The sequence below is a fragment of the Chanodichthys erythropterus genome, chromosome 8 (assembly GCF_024489055.1).
Source record: "Chanodichthys erythropterus isolate Z2021 chromosome 8, ASM2448905v1, whole genome shotgun sequence".
In the NCBI taxonomy this organism is placed as follows: Eukaryota; Metazoa; Chordata; class Actinopteri; order Cypriniformes; family Xenocyprididae; genus Chanodichthys; species Chanodichthys erythropterus.
Window position 1 is genome coordinate 34485914 of NC_090228.1, and position 17359 is coordinate 34503272.

A 17359-nucleotide genomic window follows, 5' to 3' on the forward strand; every position below is an offset into this window, starting at 1 on the left:
TTTTATGTTTGTTGAAATAATTGTGATTATCAATTTCACCATTATGCAGCAAGATGGAAGTGTATTTCTTTTTCATCGACTAAAACTAGACTGAAATGATCAGAAATATGAGTTGATTATAATTTGTTACAATTATACATATATCAGTTACAATAATTAACATTATGTAGCAGCATTGATATTACAATGAATTAACCTGTTTGTCCAGCGAACACAGTTTTAATTGTCTATAAAACATATTTTTCCAATTGTCTAAAAAACATTTCTCTCATACTACAAGCAGTGTGAAATTTGTGATTTCTTTCTCCACTCCTGTAGTTGTATCTATTTCCCCTGGATCTCATTTTCTGCATTGAGGACCATCTCCTCAAAAGACCTGGATCCCCTTCAAAAAGCAGTTATAGAATAAACACATTTAAACATCTGTCAGCCAAAAAAAATAAAGCATTTAATGTATACATAGGACAAATCTTTAATGAATTCTGTGCATGATCAATTTCAATTCAAAGGTACCTTTGATATGAATACAATTATTTGTGACATTACAATAAAAACGAAATGAGATTTCCATAAAAGCAAATAGAGTTTGAGAAAAGACGACACACAGCAAAATCCTCAGTGGTAAATTAACACTGCTCAGTGTCTATACAAGTCCTTCCATTCTACAGTGTTAAAATATCACTTAAACAGTGTAGCAGTCAATGAGATAACTGAGGATTCATTAAAAAAGTACATTTCGATTGAAAACTGGAAGTCACCACTTTGACATTTATTTAAAAATCATACTAGCAGGCAACTTTAGCTGATCTGCTTCTTTATTCTCTTTCTTTAACAATGTGAAAAGTAATGTGTCAGTGAAACTCTATTGAAATTATTAATAGGAAATTAAGAGTTTAATTAAATGAAACACTAATCACCATAACGATGACCATTATTAAACCAATAAAACATCTAGAGCTAAACTTCTTAATTCTTAAGATTAACTTCTGCAGACGTATGAAAGAAATAAAGTCAAACTGGTTAGTAATGAGTAAAGATGTTAATGCTGATTTTGGAGTCGTTATTGTCTGCTTGGAGATCTTGAGAGATTTAAGATCTTCTTTTATCTTCAGTTGATTAAGGCTGTGTGTTTGTAAGTCAGTTATAGTTGTGTTTCTGCTCACCTCTTTTCTTTTTTCTGTTCTTACTGTTCCTCATTCCTGCAGTGATTCACTAATGCTCAATCATCCTTTAATTATTTAATTATCTCATAAACTGCAACATTGCTTCAGTGTTACTTTAACACCAGGTACTCGCTACATGATCTTCAGAGTCATTGGATCACTGTTCTTCTCACAACACACGACTGTTTGGGGTCAGTTAGTGTCTGTTATGCACACACTACACAACATTTGAATAGGAAGAATCACCAACAACTGTCTGGAAAATTAAGTTTCATAACCAAATGTGAGAATTAATACAGGAATAACATGAGTTCATGCGTGAGACCGAATTTCTTCTTGCTAAAATGATCCATGTAAGAATCTTGTGATCCAAGTTTTCTGTGCGCAGATTTGCAACAAAAAGAAAATACTAATATGAAGGAGAGGATGGTTGCTTGCAGAAGTCATGCTTTCTGTTGCAGGTCTCTGACTCCCTCTTTCCCTGTATCTTGCTCTATCATTGGCTGTAGGTCATCACAGATGTAATTTCTGGTCAAAACACATTTCACACTGCATGACTCTTGAGTTGCAGACAGGTCCAGATAAATATCTCACAGGCATCGGTGGTGCATCAGCACTTCTGTTAGATATTACTTTCTATATGAGGATTTAATACACACCTTCATACTAACATTTCAGTGACTGAAGTTCTAAATCAGCACAGTTTCACTGATGAATCAGAACCAAGCCTAAACCCAGGATAGAGCGGTTGAGTGAATGTGGTCTGGACTGTGTGGATGAGGCTCATTGTGTCTCCAGAGACGCTGTAGAAGGACAGAGTTCCTGCACTGTGATCCACATACACTCCTATTCTCCTGCTGATGGACTCTACAGGGAGTTCAGTCTTTATGTTATTGTGTCTAAATGAGTAACTGAAGCAAGAGCACCTCAAACTCCAGGACTGATCATTATATCCAAACTCACACTCTTTACCCCGTCTCTTCCTGCTGATGCTCTTATATGACACTGATATAGACACATCACTAAACAAACCATACACATCTCCACTCCACTCAATCTCCCAGTAACAGCGTCCACACACACTCTCTCTACACAACACCTGCCAATGATCAAATCTGTCTGGATGATCAGGATACGACTGCTCTGTGTTAGTGTAAGTAATCACTCTGTTCCTCTCAGACAGACGGAGGTGTTTATTCACTGTGTTCAGATCCAGAGTGAACTGATGGGAATCTGATGGAGATAAAACACATCAGAATCAGGAATAATGAATCTGATCTTTTAATGTATCTGAACTCTTCATGTTCAATCTATCAGTAGTGTCTCAGTACAGTTTACCAGATATCCTGTGCAAATCATCATTTACATGATCAACTATAAAACTCTTCTGTCATGTTTTCTTTCTCCTTCTACAGGAAGAACATGAACACACTCAGTGAGTTTTTCTGCTTGTTTTCTTAGTGACTTACATTGTAGGAAGTCGTTCCTGGTCCTGGGAACAATGTTGGTGAAAGTGACTGTGGAAATCAACAGACATGAGTGTGATTACCATGTCAAGAGAAAATGATCCCTGCATCCGTTCCTAAGACATTTCTAATATGATCTTCTACATGATATGAGATGATGGAGGATCATTTCTGAGAGCAGATGAATCTCCAGGACTTTACCTCTGTCAGAGATCTTCTTGAGCTCCTCTTTGCAGAAATCCTCCAGTTTGTCTCTCAGCTGATGGACAGATTCTCTCACAACATCAAAAGAGGAGAGAGAACTGAAGGGATCGTCATTTACGTCTGTAGATTCAGGAGGAGTTGAGAGAGACTGGAAACTCTACAGAAAACAGAAATCAAAGCTCATCACCTCCACACTTCAGCCAATAACCTGCACTACTGTCAGATTTGAGCAGCTCTTGTTGATCTTTAGTGACTCTCCTCAATCCAGCACTTTCACAGCATCAGATTAATTCTTCTCATATTCATTATATTAGAATAACAAATTAGACTATATGTGAACTTTCTAATAAATCATTGTGTTTGGATGATAAATAATTTGCTAAGAACATAAATCTTGAGTAGGGTTTGAGGGTTGAGTAGATTTGATCAGGAAAAGCATTTCTTTTGAGCAGTTAGTCGTCATTTTATGCATGGCTTGCTTTCGATGGCTCTGCATGAGCTTTCAGCTCCATCTAGTGGCTATATTCAGCATATCCTTAAGATCTCAAAATGATCACTTGATAAGTGCCAAGCTTGTGATCTGTGATCCACAAGTCGCTTTAAACATGCATTTGATAACGTCTTCCAGGATTTGTAATGAGAATAACATCTTTTTTGTCTATACTCGATCACATGCCTTTATTACTTTCCTAATAAATTATTCAATATTATGAAGTTATTACACTTGTGAAAGTGGTCAAATAAAGTGTCCATTTATTCACTATAATTCAACAAATTCACATAAGGTATTTTAGTGCAGTGAATCTTATCACAAATGAAATAATTTATACTACACACTCAAAAAAGAAAGAAATGTATATTTCTTTTATGATAAAGAGTGGGACAGTGACTCTGATGCAAAGGTTGTAGTTAATATGGTAACTCTGAAATCAAAGTACAGTTTAATAATTTAATCAAAATCAAAACTGAATATTGGACTATACGATCCTGTCCTGCATCAGGACATCTTTTAAACTGTCTAGATTATAAGCTGCTGGACCTGAACAGTTTTGACTGTGCAAAGGTCTGCATTATTTTCTACAATTTGTACTTCACAAAAGACGTGCTGTTGTTCTGTCTGGAAAGTTAAGTGCACTATTGTTGTTGCTCATGTTTTGCTGTCGGATTATCATACATTATGTATTAATGAATAACACGGTTTTGACTGTTCATGCACACACCATGACAAGCATAAAATATCTGCTAATTACGTTGCTTATTTTGATCACTTATATTGGCCAGTTTTTGCATTTAATTTGGCTTATTTGTATCGTTGACACTGAAAATGATACAGGTGTTTTACCAAGGATATCTGTAAATTTCTTGATTGCCGTTTTGACAAAGTGTCTGCTTGGATATTTTAGTCATATTTGCTAATTCTCTTTAATTGCCCTGATTTGATCAGTTTTCCTGAAGAATTTATATAATTTTATATAATTTTGTTAAGAATTTTGTTCTCTGTGAGTCTCTTGCTCAAGTCCACTATGATCCTGTTCTTCTAGATCTCTGTTACCTGCAGGAAATGGATGTGATCCTGTGTGTGTGAAAGCTGCTCCAGCTCAGCGTCTCTCCTCCTCAGGTCATTGATCTCCTGCTCCAGACGCTCCAGTCGTCCTTCAGCTCGACTCACTGCAGTCTTTTCCTGATCTCTGATCCGCTGTGTGGCCTCAGAGCGGCTTCTCTCAATGGAGTGGATGAGCTCAGTGAAGATCCTCTCACTGTCCTCCACTGCTGTCTGTGCAGAGCGCTGTTAGGACACACATCACAATCACACAGTGGCTTCAGTGAGTCCTGACTGAGACTTCCCAAACTTCTCTTCTTCTCCAGACTCACCTTATGAGACTCCACAGCCTCTCTCAGCTGCTGAAGATCTTTCTCTCTCTGCTGGATCCTCTGCTGGAACAACCTCTGTGTCTCCTTCAGCTGGTGCTAAAGGACAAACCAATTACACAAAATCATCATGAGAACATCTGATATGAATAGTGGTCGTCTGATATAGTATATCGCCAATGCTGATATATTGGATGTAGCCCTATAGGTCGTTTTTAAGCACCTTATTATGACCTATATTTACATTTTAAAGTCATGCGCCCTCTAGCTGGCGTAAAAATAATGACAGTGTCGTGTTACGTCTGTCGTCATGACGTTTGACTGTCATTACCAATCAAAATGCGTGTTTATTTAAATGCAATGTATGGAGTTTTTACACCATTTCTCCTATTTCCATTTAGCAAAACTCATTTTTTTATTAACGACTACACCCACCCCACCCCTGAACCTAACCTTAGTGATTTATAGTGCATATACACTTTATGAGCACATGTGTTCCCTGGATCGAACCCACGATCGCATGATTACATGATTGCATATTGTTATTGCTCTGCCAATTGAGCTACGCAAAACCCGAAATATGATGCAGATAAAAGAGAACAATGCATTAAAATGAAAGTGTCCTGTTGTCGCGAGGGGCACAACTTTAGCAAACGCTCCTACGGGTCGTATTTCAGGGAAGTGACAAACGACCTATATGGTCGTATTGGTTGGAGAACATGTTTCAGTAAGCACAGTGAAGGCTTCCGTGTTTACGTCCGAATGCCGGCTCAGTATTGGTCAAAGCTGATCACATGAGCAGCACGATGAATGCGTGTGATGCTGACGCAGGAGCCGGCCAATAATGAGTCGGCGTTCTGACGTAGAACCTGGAAGCGCTGGACGTAAACAACTTATGAGAATATGACACAAAAGAGAAGCTATTGTTGAATAGTTAAAATAAACATTTGAAATATATCAGTCTGTGTGTAACGAATGAATATAATATACAAGTTTCACTTTTTGAATGGAATTAGTTAAATAAATCAACTTTTTGATGATATTCTAATTATATGACCAGCACCTGTATATTTGCTTTATATCGATCATTGGCCACTTGGATATAGAAGATATTGGCATCGGCCATCAAAAAAACAATATTGGTCGACCACTATAGATATGAATCAAATATTGGTGGTGAGATCTAGTATGGAAATGCTCAAAGGTTCAAACTAGGGATACACCGATACACTTTTTCCAAAACACTGATACTTTCATTTTTGGTACTTGGTGACACTGAGTACAGATACTTGCATATACATTGCATTTGTAATTTTTAAAAAATAATGGTAAAGAAACTAAAACAATATAAATCAAATTAGTTGCCATAAATTGGTTTAGAAAATATTTAATTTTGACAGTTTTTTGTCTGGAGAGTTGACACAAACACTGTATACACTCTGTGTGGTATAGATTTTTGGAATTGGAGCATTGTAATTAGTACGAGTACACAAGTGCAGAATCTGTGCATCCCTAGTTAAAACCATACATTCATAGTGTCCTGAAATGAGATTATGAATGAACATGAGGAATATGTGTGTCTACATTATTTCATATTGTAAGTTCATACCTGTTTCTCTTTCCTCTGTGCTGCAGCTGATACAGTGTTGTGGTTTTTATGTTCATCCATTGTACACAGTAGACATATACACTTCTGATCAGTGCGGCAGAAAACCTCAAGGATCTTGTCGTGTTTCTGGCAGATCATCTCCTGCAGTCGTCCAGTGGCATCAGTCACTTTATGTGGCTTACGTGAGTGAAATTCCTCATGACGGTCAAAATGAGTTTGACAGTAAGACTCCAGACACACCAGACAGGACTTGATGGCTTTGAGTTTTCTTCCAGTACAGACGTCACACTGCACATCTACAGCTCCAGCGTAACAGTCAGCAGGAAGTTTCGTCTTCTTCAGTTTCTTCACCACTTCAGCCAGCATAGTGTTTTTAGCTAAAGCAGGTCTTGGACTGAAGGTCTGTCTGCACTGAGGACAGCTGTAGACTCTCTTCTGATCCTCCTGATCCCAGCAGTCTGTAATACAGCTCTTACAGTAACTGTGTCCACAGGGAATGGCCACTGGATCCTTCAGGAGATCCAGACACACTGGACACAGGAACTCATCCTGAGAAAATCTGGCTTCTGCCATTTTACAGTATGAATACAGAGACACAAACACACAACAGCTCAACTACACTTCAGTTTCAGTTTCCCTGAACTCATGTGATTCCTGTTTCCTGGTTCTGTGTTTGAGTGATGTGTTTCTCTGCAAGTCTAAAGGTCACAGATAATAAAACATCCACTAGATGTCAGTCTTAAACAGACACTCAAAGAATATTTGTAATAGAGAAGCAGACAACACAGTTAAAAACCACAGTAATACTGCATCCTAATCACTGCACTGGTACTGCAGGACTGAAAACGGTCCAGATTTACAGTTCCTTCACTCTCCATGAAAGTTTTAATTTTGTCAAGTCACTTTTTTTATATAGCACTTTTTACAATACAGATTGTTTCAAAGCAGCTTTTGATTGATAACAGGACAATTATGCAACAAGTTCCATTTCAGCTGTACAGCAGCTCTTGAGTAAAATAATGTCACTGTCTAGCTTTAGTAAGTCCAGTGTTGATTCATTTCCATTGTAAAAAAAGCATTAGTTATTAACCTGTTAACATCCAACTGCACCACCCGCTGCACACATACCTTTCAAAAGAGACCAAAACCATGCATATACTCCAAATGGTTCAAGAACAGCATGTAATTTACTTTGGGTATGCCTTTTTAGGCGTTTTAGGCAAATTTTAGAGAAGGGGTCATCAACTACAGGGGCGCCTGCAGGATTTTATCTCAGGGTACGCACAGAAACCCCCCCCCCCCCCCCTTTTTTTTTTCTTTTTTTTTTTTTCTCCTTTCTCCTGTCCGCAAAACCCGATTAAATCAATCAGTGAGTTGGTGGAACGATCTAATGCTGTACAAATCGAGTGATCGACTGTCTCTTTCATGTTCCCCATTTAGAAAATCTGATGCATGTAACTGCACTCTGATGTGCTTGATGCTTCGTGAAATTTTTGTTTTGTTTTTTACGTTGTCTCTGAGCAGCTTTGTCCCGAAATGTGGTTATTGTTTTCAGAGAAACGAAGCGTCGCATTTTTTCCAGTCAAGTGAATACTTTGCGTGTCAGAATGTTTGAATCCAGACCACTATGGAAGTTCAAGTCCATTTACTAAACATTTTAAATATATAAACCTGTAGCCTATACTACATCATCATATGTTCTGTCATATAAACAGTATTTACAATAAAATAACAACACAATTTACTTGCCTCAAACAACTCAGTATGCATTAGTATTATTATTATAATTATTGTTTTTTTTTTTTATCTATTTCATCTATTGCCAAATTTAATATGTGAATTATATGATTGAAATAAACACATTTAGCGTCGTCAGGCAGTTCGTGCTTAATGGATAAAACAACGGAATTGCGCATTCAAGTTTATGGATGCTGTAAATTTTACCTGCCACAAGATGGCACTGTTTTCGACACTCTTGATGCTTTGAAACCATAAACCTTTCCCAAAACCTTTAGAGAAAAGCTTCATTTCTTCATCTCTACTCAATAGTTTTAGGCCATTTTGCAAATGTTTCAGTCGAATTTAGCTGTTTTAGAGAGCGTTTGCTCATTTTGAGCCTGTTTTTAAACATTAACTATTTGTAACGTCATTTTTCATATGTGGAAAAAAACGAAACTAAACTAGCCAACCAGATTTCTTTTCACCCATATCCCCCACGCCCACCTATTGACGCACATACACACGTTTGACTTTACAACACACAAACGCACACCTTTATGTATTCTCATTCTCTCTTTCTTTCTTAATATGTCGAGTGTACGCAGATAGATTTTAATAATCAATTTAAAAATTATGTAAAAAAAAAAAAAATGGCATTAATTAGCGCCCTCTCCATGTACGCACAGTGCGTACAGCCGTACAGCTGCAGGCGCCACTGATCAACTATATTTGTCCAAGGGCCAGAATTTTTCTCTGCAGAAACTGTAAGGGCCAGATACTCGTAATATAAAATAAAATTCTAATTGTATCCTAATATGTTATTATTTGATATGCTAATTCTAATTCCAAATTTATGTTATTTTTTACATATTACCTGTACTGCAGCAAGCCACCATGGGGCGATAGCGATATTTTAGGCTTCATATTTGTGAGGCTGTCAAGCTGTCCATCACTGTCACGCAATTGTGCGCAAATCCCAGGCAAGGAAAATTTTGACATTTGTGAAAAAATGAGCATGTGAAACAATAAAAGATGTTCAATGAGAGCAACGCATTTATCGTCATTCTTGACTGAAGGCAGGCTATGGCACAAGCTACTTTTCAGAAGGCTTTTTTTTTTCCGTTAGATTTAAAAATAAATAAATATGGAACGGACCCGAATATTCGAATATTCGTTCGGTGGGTTGGTATTCGATTTGAAAATTTGACATTCGAATATTCGTTTTTTTTTTGTTGTTGTTGTTTTTTTTGCACACCTGGGATCCCCCGCGAAACGGTTCTCATTCCCCCTTGAATAAGGCCGGCGACACACTGGCTGCGTGAGCGTCTCAGCTGCGTGGCGTGTCCGTTTTTATTTCGGCTCCCATATTTAACAGGTTGGAGTTTGCACACTGAGACACGCGTCTCAGGCGCGCTCGAGCCACGCAGAAAACGCATGCATGCTAGAAACAGAACCAACGCGTGTTCCAGCAACGGGAGTGTTCTCTGGCTAGAGCGCAGAACAGCGGAGTTTGTATGGACCGAAGAGCATGTCTGAGCTTGTGTTTTGTTGCTTTGACATTGTGGAAAATAGAATAATAGAAACAAAATGTATTAGCATTTTTACCCGTTATTATCAATCTAAATTAATCTCGTTTTTAATTTAACTTAAATTTCGTTTTTCTTTATTTAAATCTACCCTTACTGTGCCAATTTGTTAGTCAGAAAAATATTAGACTACCTTAAAAGTATTGCTTAATTTAACAGCCCAGCGGGCAATTGATGTCAAATAGACATCAAATTGACGTCAAACATAGACATCAAAGAATTGGTCAAAAATGCAAATCAAATTGATGTCAAAACTTGACATTAAATTGACGTCAAGTTTTGACATTCATTTGATTTGCATTTTTTTTAAAACATTTAACACATTGATGTCCTATTCTAGACCACAAGAATAATGACAAAACAGTATTAAATGCAAGACATGTTTTATTAAATCCACTGGTTTATATCAGAATTTTTTATATAAATTTTAATCTGATATAAATCTTAACTGATGAACAATATTGCATTTTGTGTCATCACGACAGACATATTACAGGTTTTTACAAAGCTCTCAAGACCTTTAAAAACAAAGAGCAAGTTAATTTGTAATTTGTTTTGTAGATGAACAAATTAATGAACAGAAACATTGTAGATAAACAATAGGTGCATTCTACTTATTCAGAACAGACCTCAATGGCCGTTTTCCCCTTTTGCCGTCCCATACCCCCATATCTATCAGGAGCAGATCGGAGATAGCTGCCCATGTATTTCTTTATTTCGGCCTCTGACGCAGAAGGTTTCGACTGCTGTACAGCACCTTAATGAATATAAAGCCACAATTAGCACTCATTTTAAGACATTAAAATACAGCATACATTTTTCAGCAAGCATCACTTGTACACTGTGTGCAGAATTATTAAGTAGATTTTCTGATCATATTTTTTTTCCAAGTACATTTTACCAATTCCAATCCACATCAATCTTAATAACTACTATTAATATTGTTTTTAATCATTTATAAGTGATACATAATTGTTCATGAAGGCTGGAAATGAAAAACGCCTTATATTCAGGTGTGCAGAATTATTAGGCAGGTTTTCTTTTACAGGCAAAATGAGCCAAAAAAGAGATCTAACTCAGACTGAAAAGTCAAAAATGATTAAATACTCATGAGAAGGACGCAATACTAATGCAATACTAGAAATTGCAAAGTTAAAGCATGACCAAGGGACAGCAAAACGCTCATTGGGTCAGCGGGGTCATACAAAAACAGGTGGAAAAGAAAGGACACATGTTAACTGCAAAAGAATTAAGAATTAAGGTGAAGAATTAAGTGTGAAACCATCAGGAGCCCAAAATTCCAGTAGTCGGTATACCATGAAAATTTTATGGATCTCGGTACCAATCTTTTGGTACTATTTTACTATTTTATATAGTCTATTTTAAAACCATTAAATACCATTTGGAGCGTGTGCGTATGTTTGTGTGTGTATATATATAGGCTACCTCAATGAAATACATTTTGAAATATAAAATAAATAAATAAATAAATAAATGCTCAAACATCCATTTTGTACTGTTGAAAAAACAGCTTATGCTGGTAAGGTAGATTTTGAAGCTGGTATGCTGGTTTGAGCTGGTCCATGCTGATCAAGTGCTGGTCCATGCTGGTCCTAAGATGGTCCTGGACCAGCATGGACCAGCATAAACCAGCTCAAACCAGCATACCAGCTTCAAAACCTACCTTACCAGCATAAGCTGTTTTTTTTTTCAACAGGGGTAACAGATGTGCGTGTTTATTTTAGCTATTCCGTCAGTGAAACAACACACTACAGCCTGTAAAACTATGAAATAAATATCGGTAAATAATGGTAACCTAAACAATAAGAAAGTTAAATATTATTTAAAAAAATTCGTTTTTTATTTCCACACAAATATGCATCATATAGCTAAAGTCCCGTTATTCTAGTCTTTGATATAGTCTACCGCTCTACGCTTTGAGAGGGATGTGGGACTCAAGCAGGAAAGAGACCATTTCTCTTTAATAATACCTTCATGTTTTCTCCTGATGTTACAAACAACTGACACTTGTTGTAAAAGGTCTGAAGAGCGTGTTTTATCCTCCGCAGGGGCAAGACATTCAGGCTATGTTTGATTTAGCGCTGCCAGAGAAAATGAAAGTAAAAATCACTGGCGTGTGTGAAACGCGATATACAAATAAACTTGACGTGCCTTATAAAGTCTAATAACAAGCACAAACTGTGTTAAACAGAAATTGACGTGCAAGCAAAAAGGTTTCTGTCCTACTGTGTTTTTTCTACTTTACCACAGTAAAGAATGCGAATAGCCTGATAGGCCTAAATACGAACGAAAGAAACGTTTATAATCCCCTGCGTGAGTGAAGATTTGGGAAAAGAAACAGAGATTCCATGTTCAGTGGAATAACTAATGGAATATTGTTTAATTCTCTGATAATCAGGTGACCAGATCGCGATTCACAGAACAGAATACAAAGTTTAATTTATGGACTCTCGTACCTCTGTCATTCGGCATGAACCAAAATGTTTCCATGGCTACGATGTCACATTTAATTGCTATTAACCTATTATTTCTAGTGATGCTCCGATTGATCGGCCACCGATCATGATCGGCCGATATTGGCTAAAAATAGCTTGATCGGCGAACCCCAAAAGCACCGATCAAAAAAGCCGATCACGTGACGTAAATTACTCGCGCGACTTTTTCACACGTGCATGCATGTCGCACAGGTACACAACAGCAGAGCGGAGCTTGTCAGCCGTTTGCAATGTATGTCGTGATGAAATCCCTCGAGGTGGAAGCAAGCAATGTCATTTTAACACCACTAACATGATTAGGCATTTTAAGATGCCTTTACACAGCCGATTTATGACTTCTGAAGCGGGTCTGTACCTGCTCAGAATTAAGTGTGAAGACGCAATGCCGCATTAAAGAAGACCTAAAATACGTCGAATCTGACCTACCTCAGCCCCTAGTATCAAAGGCGAGTCCGATACCGTTCTGGTTTAGTGTAAATGAACGCGAAATATAGCCGCCCTGAACTACGTCATTGTCATGACAACCAAACGCATTCCAGTCAGCTTAGGCGGCGCGAGATTCAAGAAGCAGGAGACGAAACAATAAAAATAATGTCTTCCAACAAGGGGCAGTGAAGTAAAAGAGTCCTGTACTCACATCGTGAAGCAAACCACCAAAATAACAACAGAGAATCGTCGTGTGTCATCAATTGGCTTTCGCCGTTTGTAATTTTCCTATGAAGAGACTGTCAGATCAACGCGCTGCTACATTTCTCTCAGATGAGGTAAATGCTTAACACAATTGGCGTCACTGTGATTGTGCATTGTTATATTCCAAAAATCATGTCCTTGAGGACAATATTTCACCCACACACGACGGTCTGGTGATCTGCTGCTGCCTGATACACGCAAACGTTGTTTCACGCAACATCATTTGTTGTTTCTGGCTCTTTGAAAAAAAAAAAAAAGTTTTTTAATCCTGTTGTGATCTACTCTGTGTAATAATGAATATTTTTTTTGTAGCATTTGTTCCAACTAACAGTTTTTATTATGACAAACATCAAATTGTGAGATATAGCACGCAGAGTAAATTACTTTAAAGTTTCGTATTTTTTTCATTTCGAGTTATATTTCATTGTTTATTATTTAATTATTTTTAAATATTTTAAAACTGTTACTTTTGAAATGCTTATGTTCAAAGCATTGTTTCCCGTGAGCCAATTATTAAATGTAATCAGTGTTTTAAGTGGCTACATCCCATTAAGCTGATCTGATCTGTGTTGGTCTGCCTAACCCCTCTTTGTTTGGAATAATTTTATGTTACTCTGCCTTATTTGGGAAAGATGGCCTACAGTAGCCTTAAGTTATCTCATTTTCTAAAATAAACACTTGGTGGTTCTTCAAGATCTTGACTCTAGCCTATTTCTACAGTTTTTTTTCTCAATACAGTTAATTTAGAGTTAGTTTCATTTCTACAAATGGTGCAAACTCTGCTAGATTATAGATAAAAGATTCCCATTCCCCTGCCATTCTGTAATCGGCAATCGGCAGATCATGATCTTGGTGATCGGTAATCGGTGATCGGCCCCAAAAATGCTGATCGGAGCATCTCTAATTATTTATTTTGTAAACAAAGCTTTGTGCTTCACTCGTGTCATATTTACGTAAATACTGCCACAGTCCTATCAGTGGGTACCGAATATACCCGGATTCTCGGTACTACCGGTACCACAGAAATGCGGGTATCGTCACATTTTCAAAATTTCAGTACCGACTTGGTACCGAAGTACCGGTACTTTTGACAACACTAGTCAGGATCTCAGAGACTTAGGTTAGCTAAAGAATCCTAAAAAATGACCCACTCTTAATGAGAATCACAAGCTGAAATGTTATAAAATACATTAAGACTGGTTTTTATAGGCTTTATAGACAGACAGATTGAGAGTGCCTGTTGAAGTACCAGCACCACATCCTCTTGTACCAATGTTTGAAGAATTCATCTTCCAGAATCTGGCAGTAAGGTGTTGGAGTTCACTTTTAGTCCATCTCTTATCCTGAAATGTCCGTCTTGCAGAGATGGACTAAAAATGATCTTCTAAAACTTACTGACAGATTTTGTAAGATGAATTCTTCAAACAGTGGTACACTCAAAAAATGATACATTGTATTTACTTAATTTTTTTATGTCAACAGGTTCCACGTAACTTGGTTATGTTGCATGTAATTAACATTATTGGTTTCAGTTAACTTATATTTATTACATAAGGTTAACTCAATGCCATTTAGTTGAATCAGGCAGAGGTGGGAAGTCCAGGGGTCAGAGAGTAAAAGTCCTGCCATATTTTTATTCCACCACTGAAGCATTAATGAGATAAATAAGTGTTTAATTGAGTGATGATTGAGCATTATTGAAGACACCTGATGATAACAAGCAGAATCACCAAAGGAGAAAATCATAATTTTTAAGACACCATCGTGGAGATGAGTGTTTGTTTTAGTTGAGCTCTTGATCCTTGTCTTTTTAATATTAGATATTGATTGGGCAGTTTTAACTGCATTAAAACCAACCAGACAAGCAAAGTTAAAAGATGATCAGGTGGTGTTGGTTATGTTTTCACATAATCATTATTTGATCTGAATCACTGAACTCATTTAGAGCCCAATCTCTGAGTTAGATTTACATTATTGATTACAGCAGCACTGTGATTCTACAGCAGAAGATCAGCTTTATCAAAACTTTTTTTTTTTTTTTTTTTTAAGAGATGTTGTCCTTATCACAAAAAAAAAAGCTTTATTTTAGGCACACACAGACATCAAGAATCAGCGTATGAATCTCAACAACAGTGACAAGCAACATATTCTGATCAACAGATCAACTCTGAACATTAGAAAACAAGCTACTAAAAAGTCACAGAAAAACAGCAAAATTTAAATAGTGAGAATAAAGAAAATTACTAAGACAATTCAGCTCATAATTTATTCATGCAGCAATGCATGATGGGAGGCATGGATGAATTTTGATTGGTGGCACCCAGAATGCACTGCAACATGCTTTATTATTCTCACCACTGTTGAGATTCACAGGCTGATTCTTGATGTCTGTGTGTCTAAATAAAACTTGTTTATTTACATCAGAACTTAAAAAAAAAAAAATTGTATTGATAAAGCTGATCTTCTGCTATAGAATCACAGTGCTGCTGTAATCAATAATGTAAATCTAACTCAGAGATTGGGCTCTAAATGAGTTCAGTGATTCAGATCAAATAATGATTATGTGAAAACATAACCAACACCACCTGATCATCTTTTAACTTTGCTTGTCTGGTTGGTTTTAATGCAGTTAAAACTCCCCAATCAATATCTAATATTAAAAAGACAAGGGTCAAGAGCTCAACTAAAACAAACACTCATCTCCACGATGGTGTCTTAAAAATTGTGATTTTCTCCTTTGGTGATTCTGCTTGTTATCATCAGGTGTCTTCAATAATGCTCAATCATCACTCAATTAAACACTTATTTATCTCATTAATGCTTCAGTGGTGGAATAAAAATATGGCAGGACTTTTACTCTCTGACCCCTGGACTTCCCACCTCTGCCTGATTCAACTAAATGGCATTGAGTTAACCTTATGTAATAAATGTAAGTTAACTGAAACCAATAATGTTAATTACATGCAACATAACCAAGTTATGTGGAACCTGTTGACATAAAAAAATTAAGTAAATACAATGTATAATTTTTTTGAGTGTACAAGAGGATGTGGTGCTGGTCCTTCAGGAGTCACTCTCAATCTGTCTGTCTATAAGGCCTATAAAATCCCAGTCTTCATGTATTTTATAACACTTCAGCTTGTGATTCTTATTAAGAGCGGGTCATTTTTTAGGATTCTTTAGCTAACCTAAGTCTCTGAGATCCTGACACCTCACACTTCTGGAGACTCCAGGTAGTTGCAGTTCTGGAAAATGGTGGCGCTGGAGACTAAAGGGCTCCTGATGGTTTCACACTTAATTCTTCACCTTAATTCTTAATTCTTTTGCAGTTAACATGATTCTTTTCTTCTCCACTTGTTTTTGTATGACCCCGCTGACCCAATGAGAGTTTTGCTGTCCCTTGGTCATGCTTTAACTTTGCAATTTCTAGTTTTGCATTAGTATTGCGTCCTTCTCATGAGTATTTAATCATTTTTGACTTTTCAGTCTGAGTTAGATCTCTTTTTTGGCTCATTTTGCCTGTAAAAGAAAACCTGCCTAATAATTCTGCACACCTGAATATAAAGGCGTTTTTCATTTCCAGCCTTCATGAACAATTATGTATCACTTATAAATGATTAAAAACAATATTAATAGTAGTTATTAAGATTGATGTGGATTGGAATTGGTAAAATGTACTTGGAAAAAAAATATGATCAGAAAAATCAACTTAATAATTCTGCACACAATGTATGGAAGGCCGTTTCAGCATAAAAACGTTCCAGCGTTACTCGTCGTAATTATATTTTTACTAGTAACAATTAAATTAAAGAGCTCTATTATTTAATTTGTACTAGTAACAATTACAATTATAGAGCTCTATAATTAAATTTTTATTAGTAACAATTATGATTGTAGAGCTCTCTAATTGAATTATAGAGCTCTGCAATTGTATTCTTACTAGTAACAACTGAATTGTAGAGCTCTATAATTCAGTTTTTACTAGTAACAATTCCAATTAGAGAGCTCTACAATTCATTTATTACTAGTAAGAATTCAATTGCAGAGCTCTGTAATTCAATTGTTACTAGTAATAATCCAATTACAGAGCTCTACAATTCCACTAGAGAGCTCCTCTAATTCAATTGTTACTAGTAAAAACTGAATTAGAGAGCTCTTTAATTCAATTCTTACTAGTAACAATTCTAATTACAGAGCTCTATAATAGTATTATTACTAGTAAAAACTCCTATTCATGAGATGCAAAACAGATTGCAGATTTCCTGCCTACAAAAGTGCATTTCAAAATAAAAGCCCTGTAGCGTGGTTCTAAAGTATCCTGAAATATTTTACAGACTTGGGTAACATATTAATCATGTTCACATTAAAGCAAAATTAAGATGATGCCTGAGATGAAAGGCTACAATAATAATTACAATAATAATTACAATAATAATAATAATAATAATAATAATAATAATAATAAGATATTAAAATTATAAATGTGTTAAAATATGAGAGTTTCCCTACATCTGCTATAATATAATATGTTGTGTGT

At 36.4% G+C, this 17359-nt stretch overlaps 1 protein-coding gene across 1 annotated transcript; it reads right to left on the reverse strand.

The window, feature by feature from the left end:
* Positions 1-476: 476 nt before the first annotated feature.
* LOC137024818 (tripartite motif-containing protein 16-like) lies at positions 477-6943 on the reverse strand. Its single transcript, XM_067392705.1, has 6 exons — positions 6312-6943; positions 4706-4801; positions 4386-4619; positions 2831-2990; positions 2633-2680; positions 477-2396 (listed from the first exon to the last, which is right to left on the reverse strand). The coding sequence occupies exons 1-6, from the start codon at positions 6882-6884 to the stop codon at positions 1858-1860; spliced, it is 1650 nt and encodes a 549-aa protein (XP_067248806.1). The 5' UTR covers positions 6885-6943; the 3' UTR covers positions 477-1857.
* Positions 6944-17359: the final 10416 nt, after the last annotated feature.

Excerpts from the sequence above, each read along its gene's own strand:
- LOC137024818 (XM_067392705.1), bottom strand. The coding sequence starts at position 6,884 with ATGGCAGAAGCCAGATTTTCTCAGGATGAGTTCCTGTGTCCAGTGTGT. Across the intron at positions 4,620-4,705 it reads AGGCTGTGGAGTCTCATAAG|CGCTCTGCACAGACAGCAGT; the intron begins GTGAGTCTGGAG and ends GTGTCCTAACAG. Across the intron at positions 2,991-4,385 it reads ATCACATCCATTTCCTGCAG|AGTTTCCAGTCTCTCTCAAC; the intron begins GTAACAGAGATC and ends TGTTTTCTGTAG.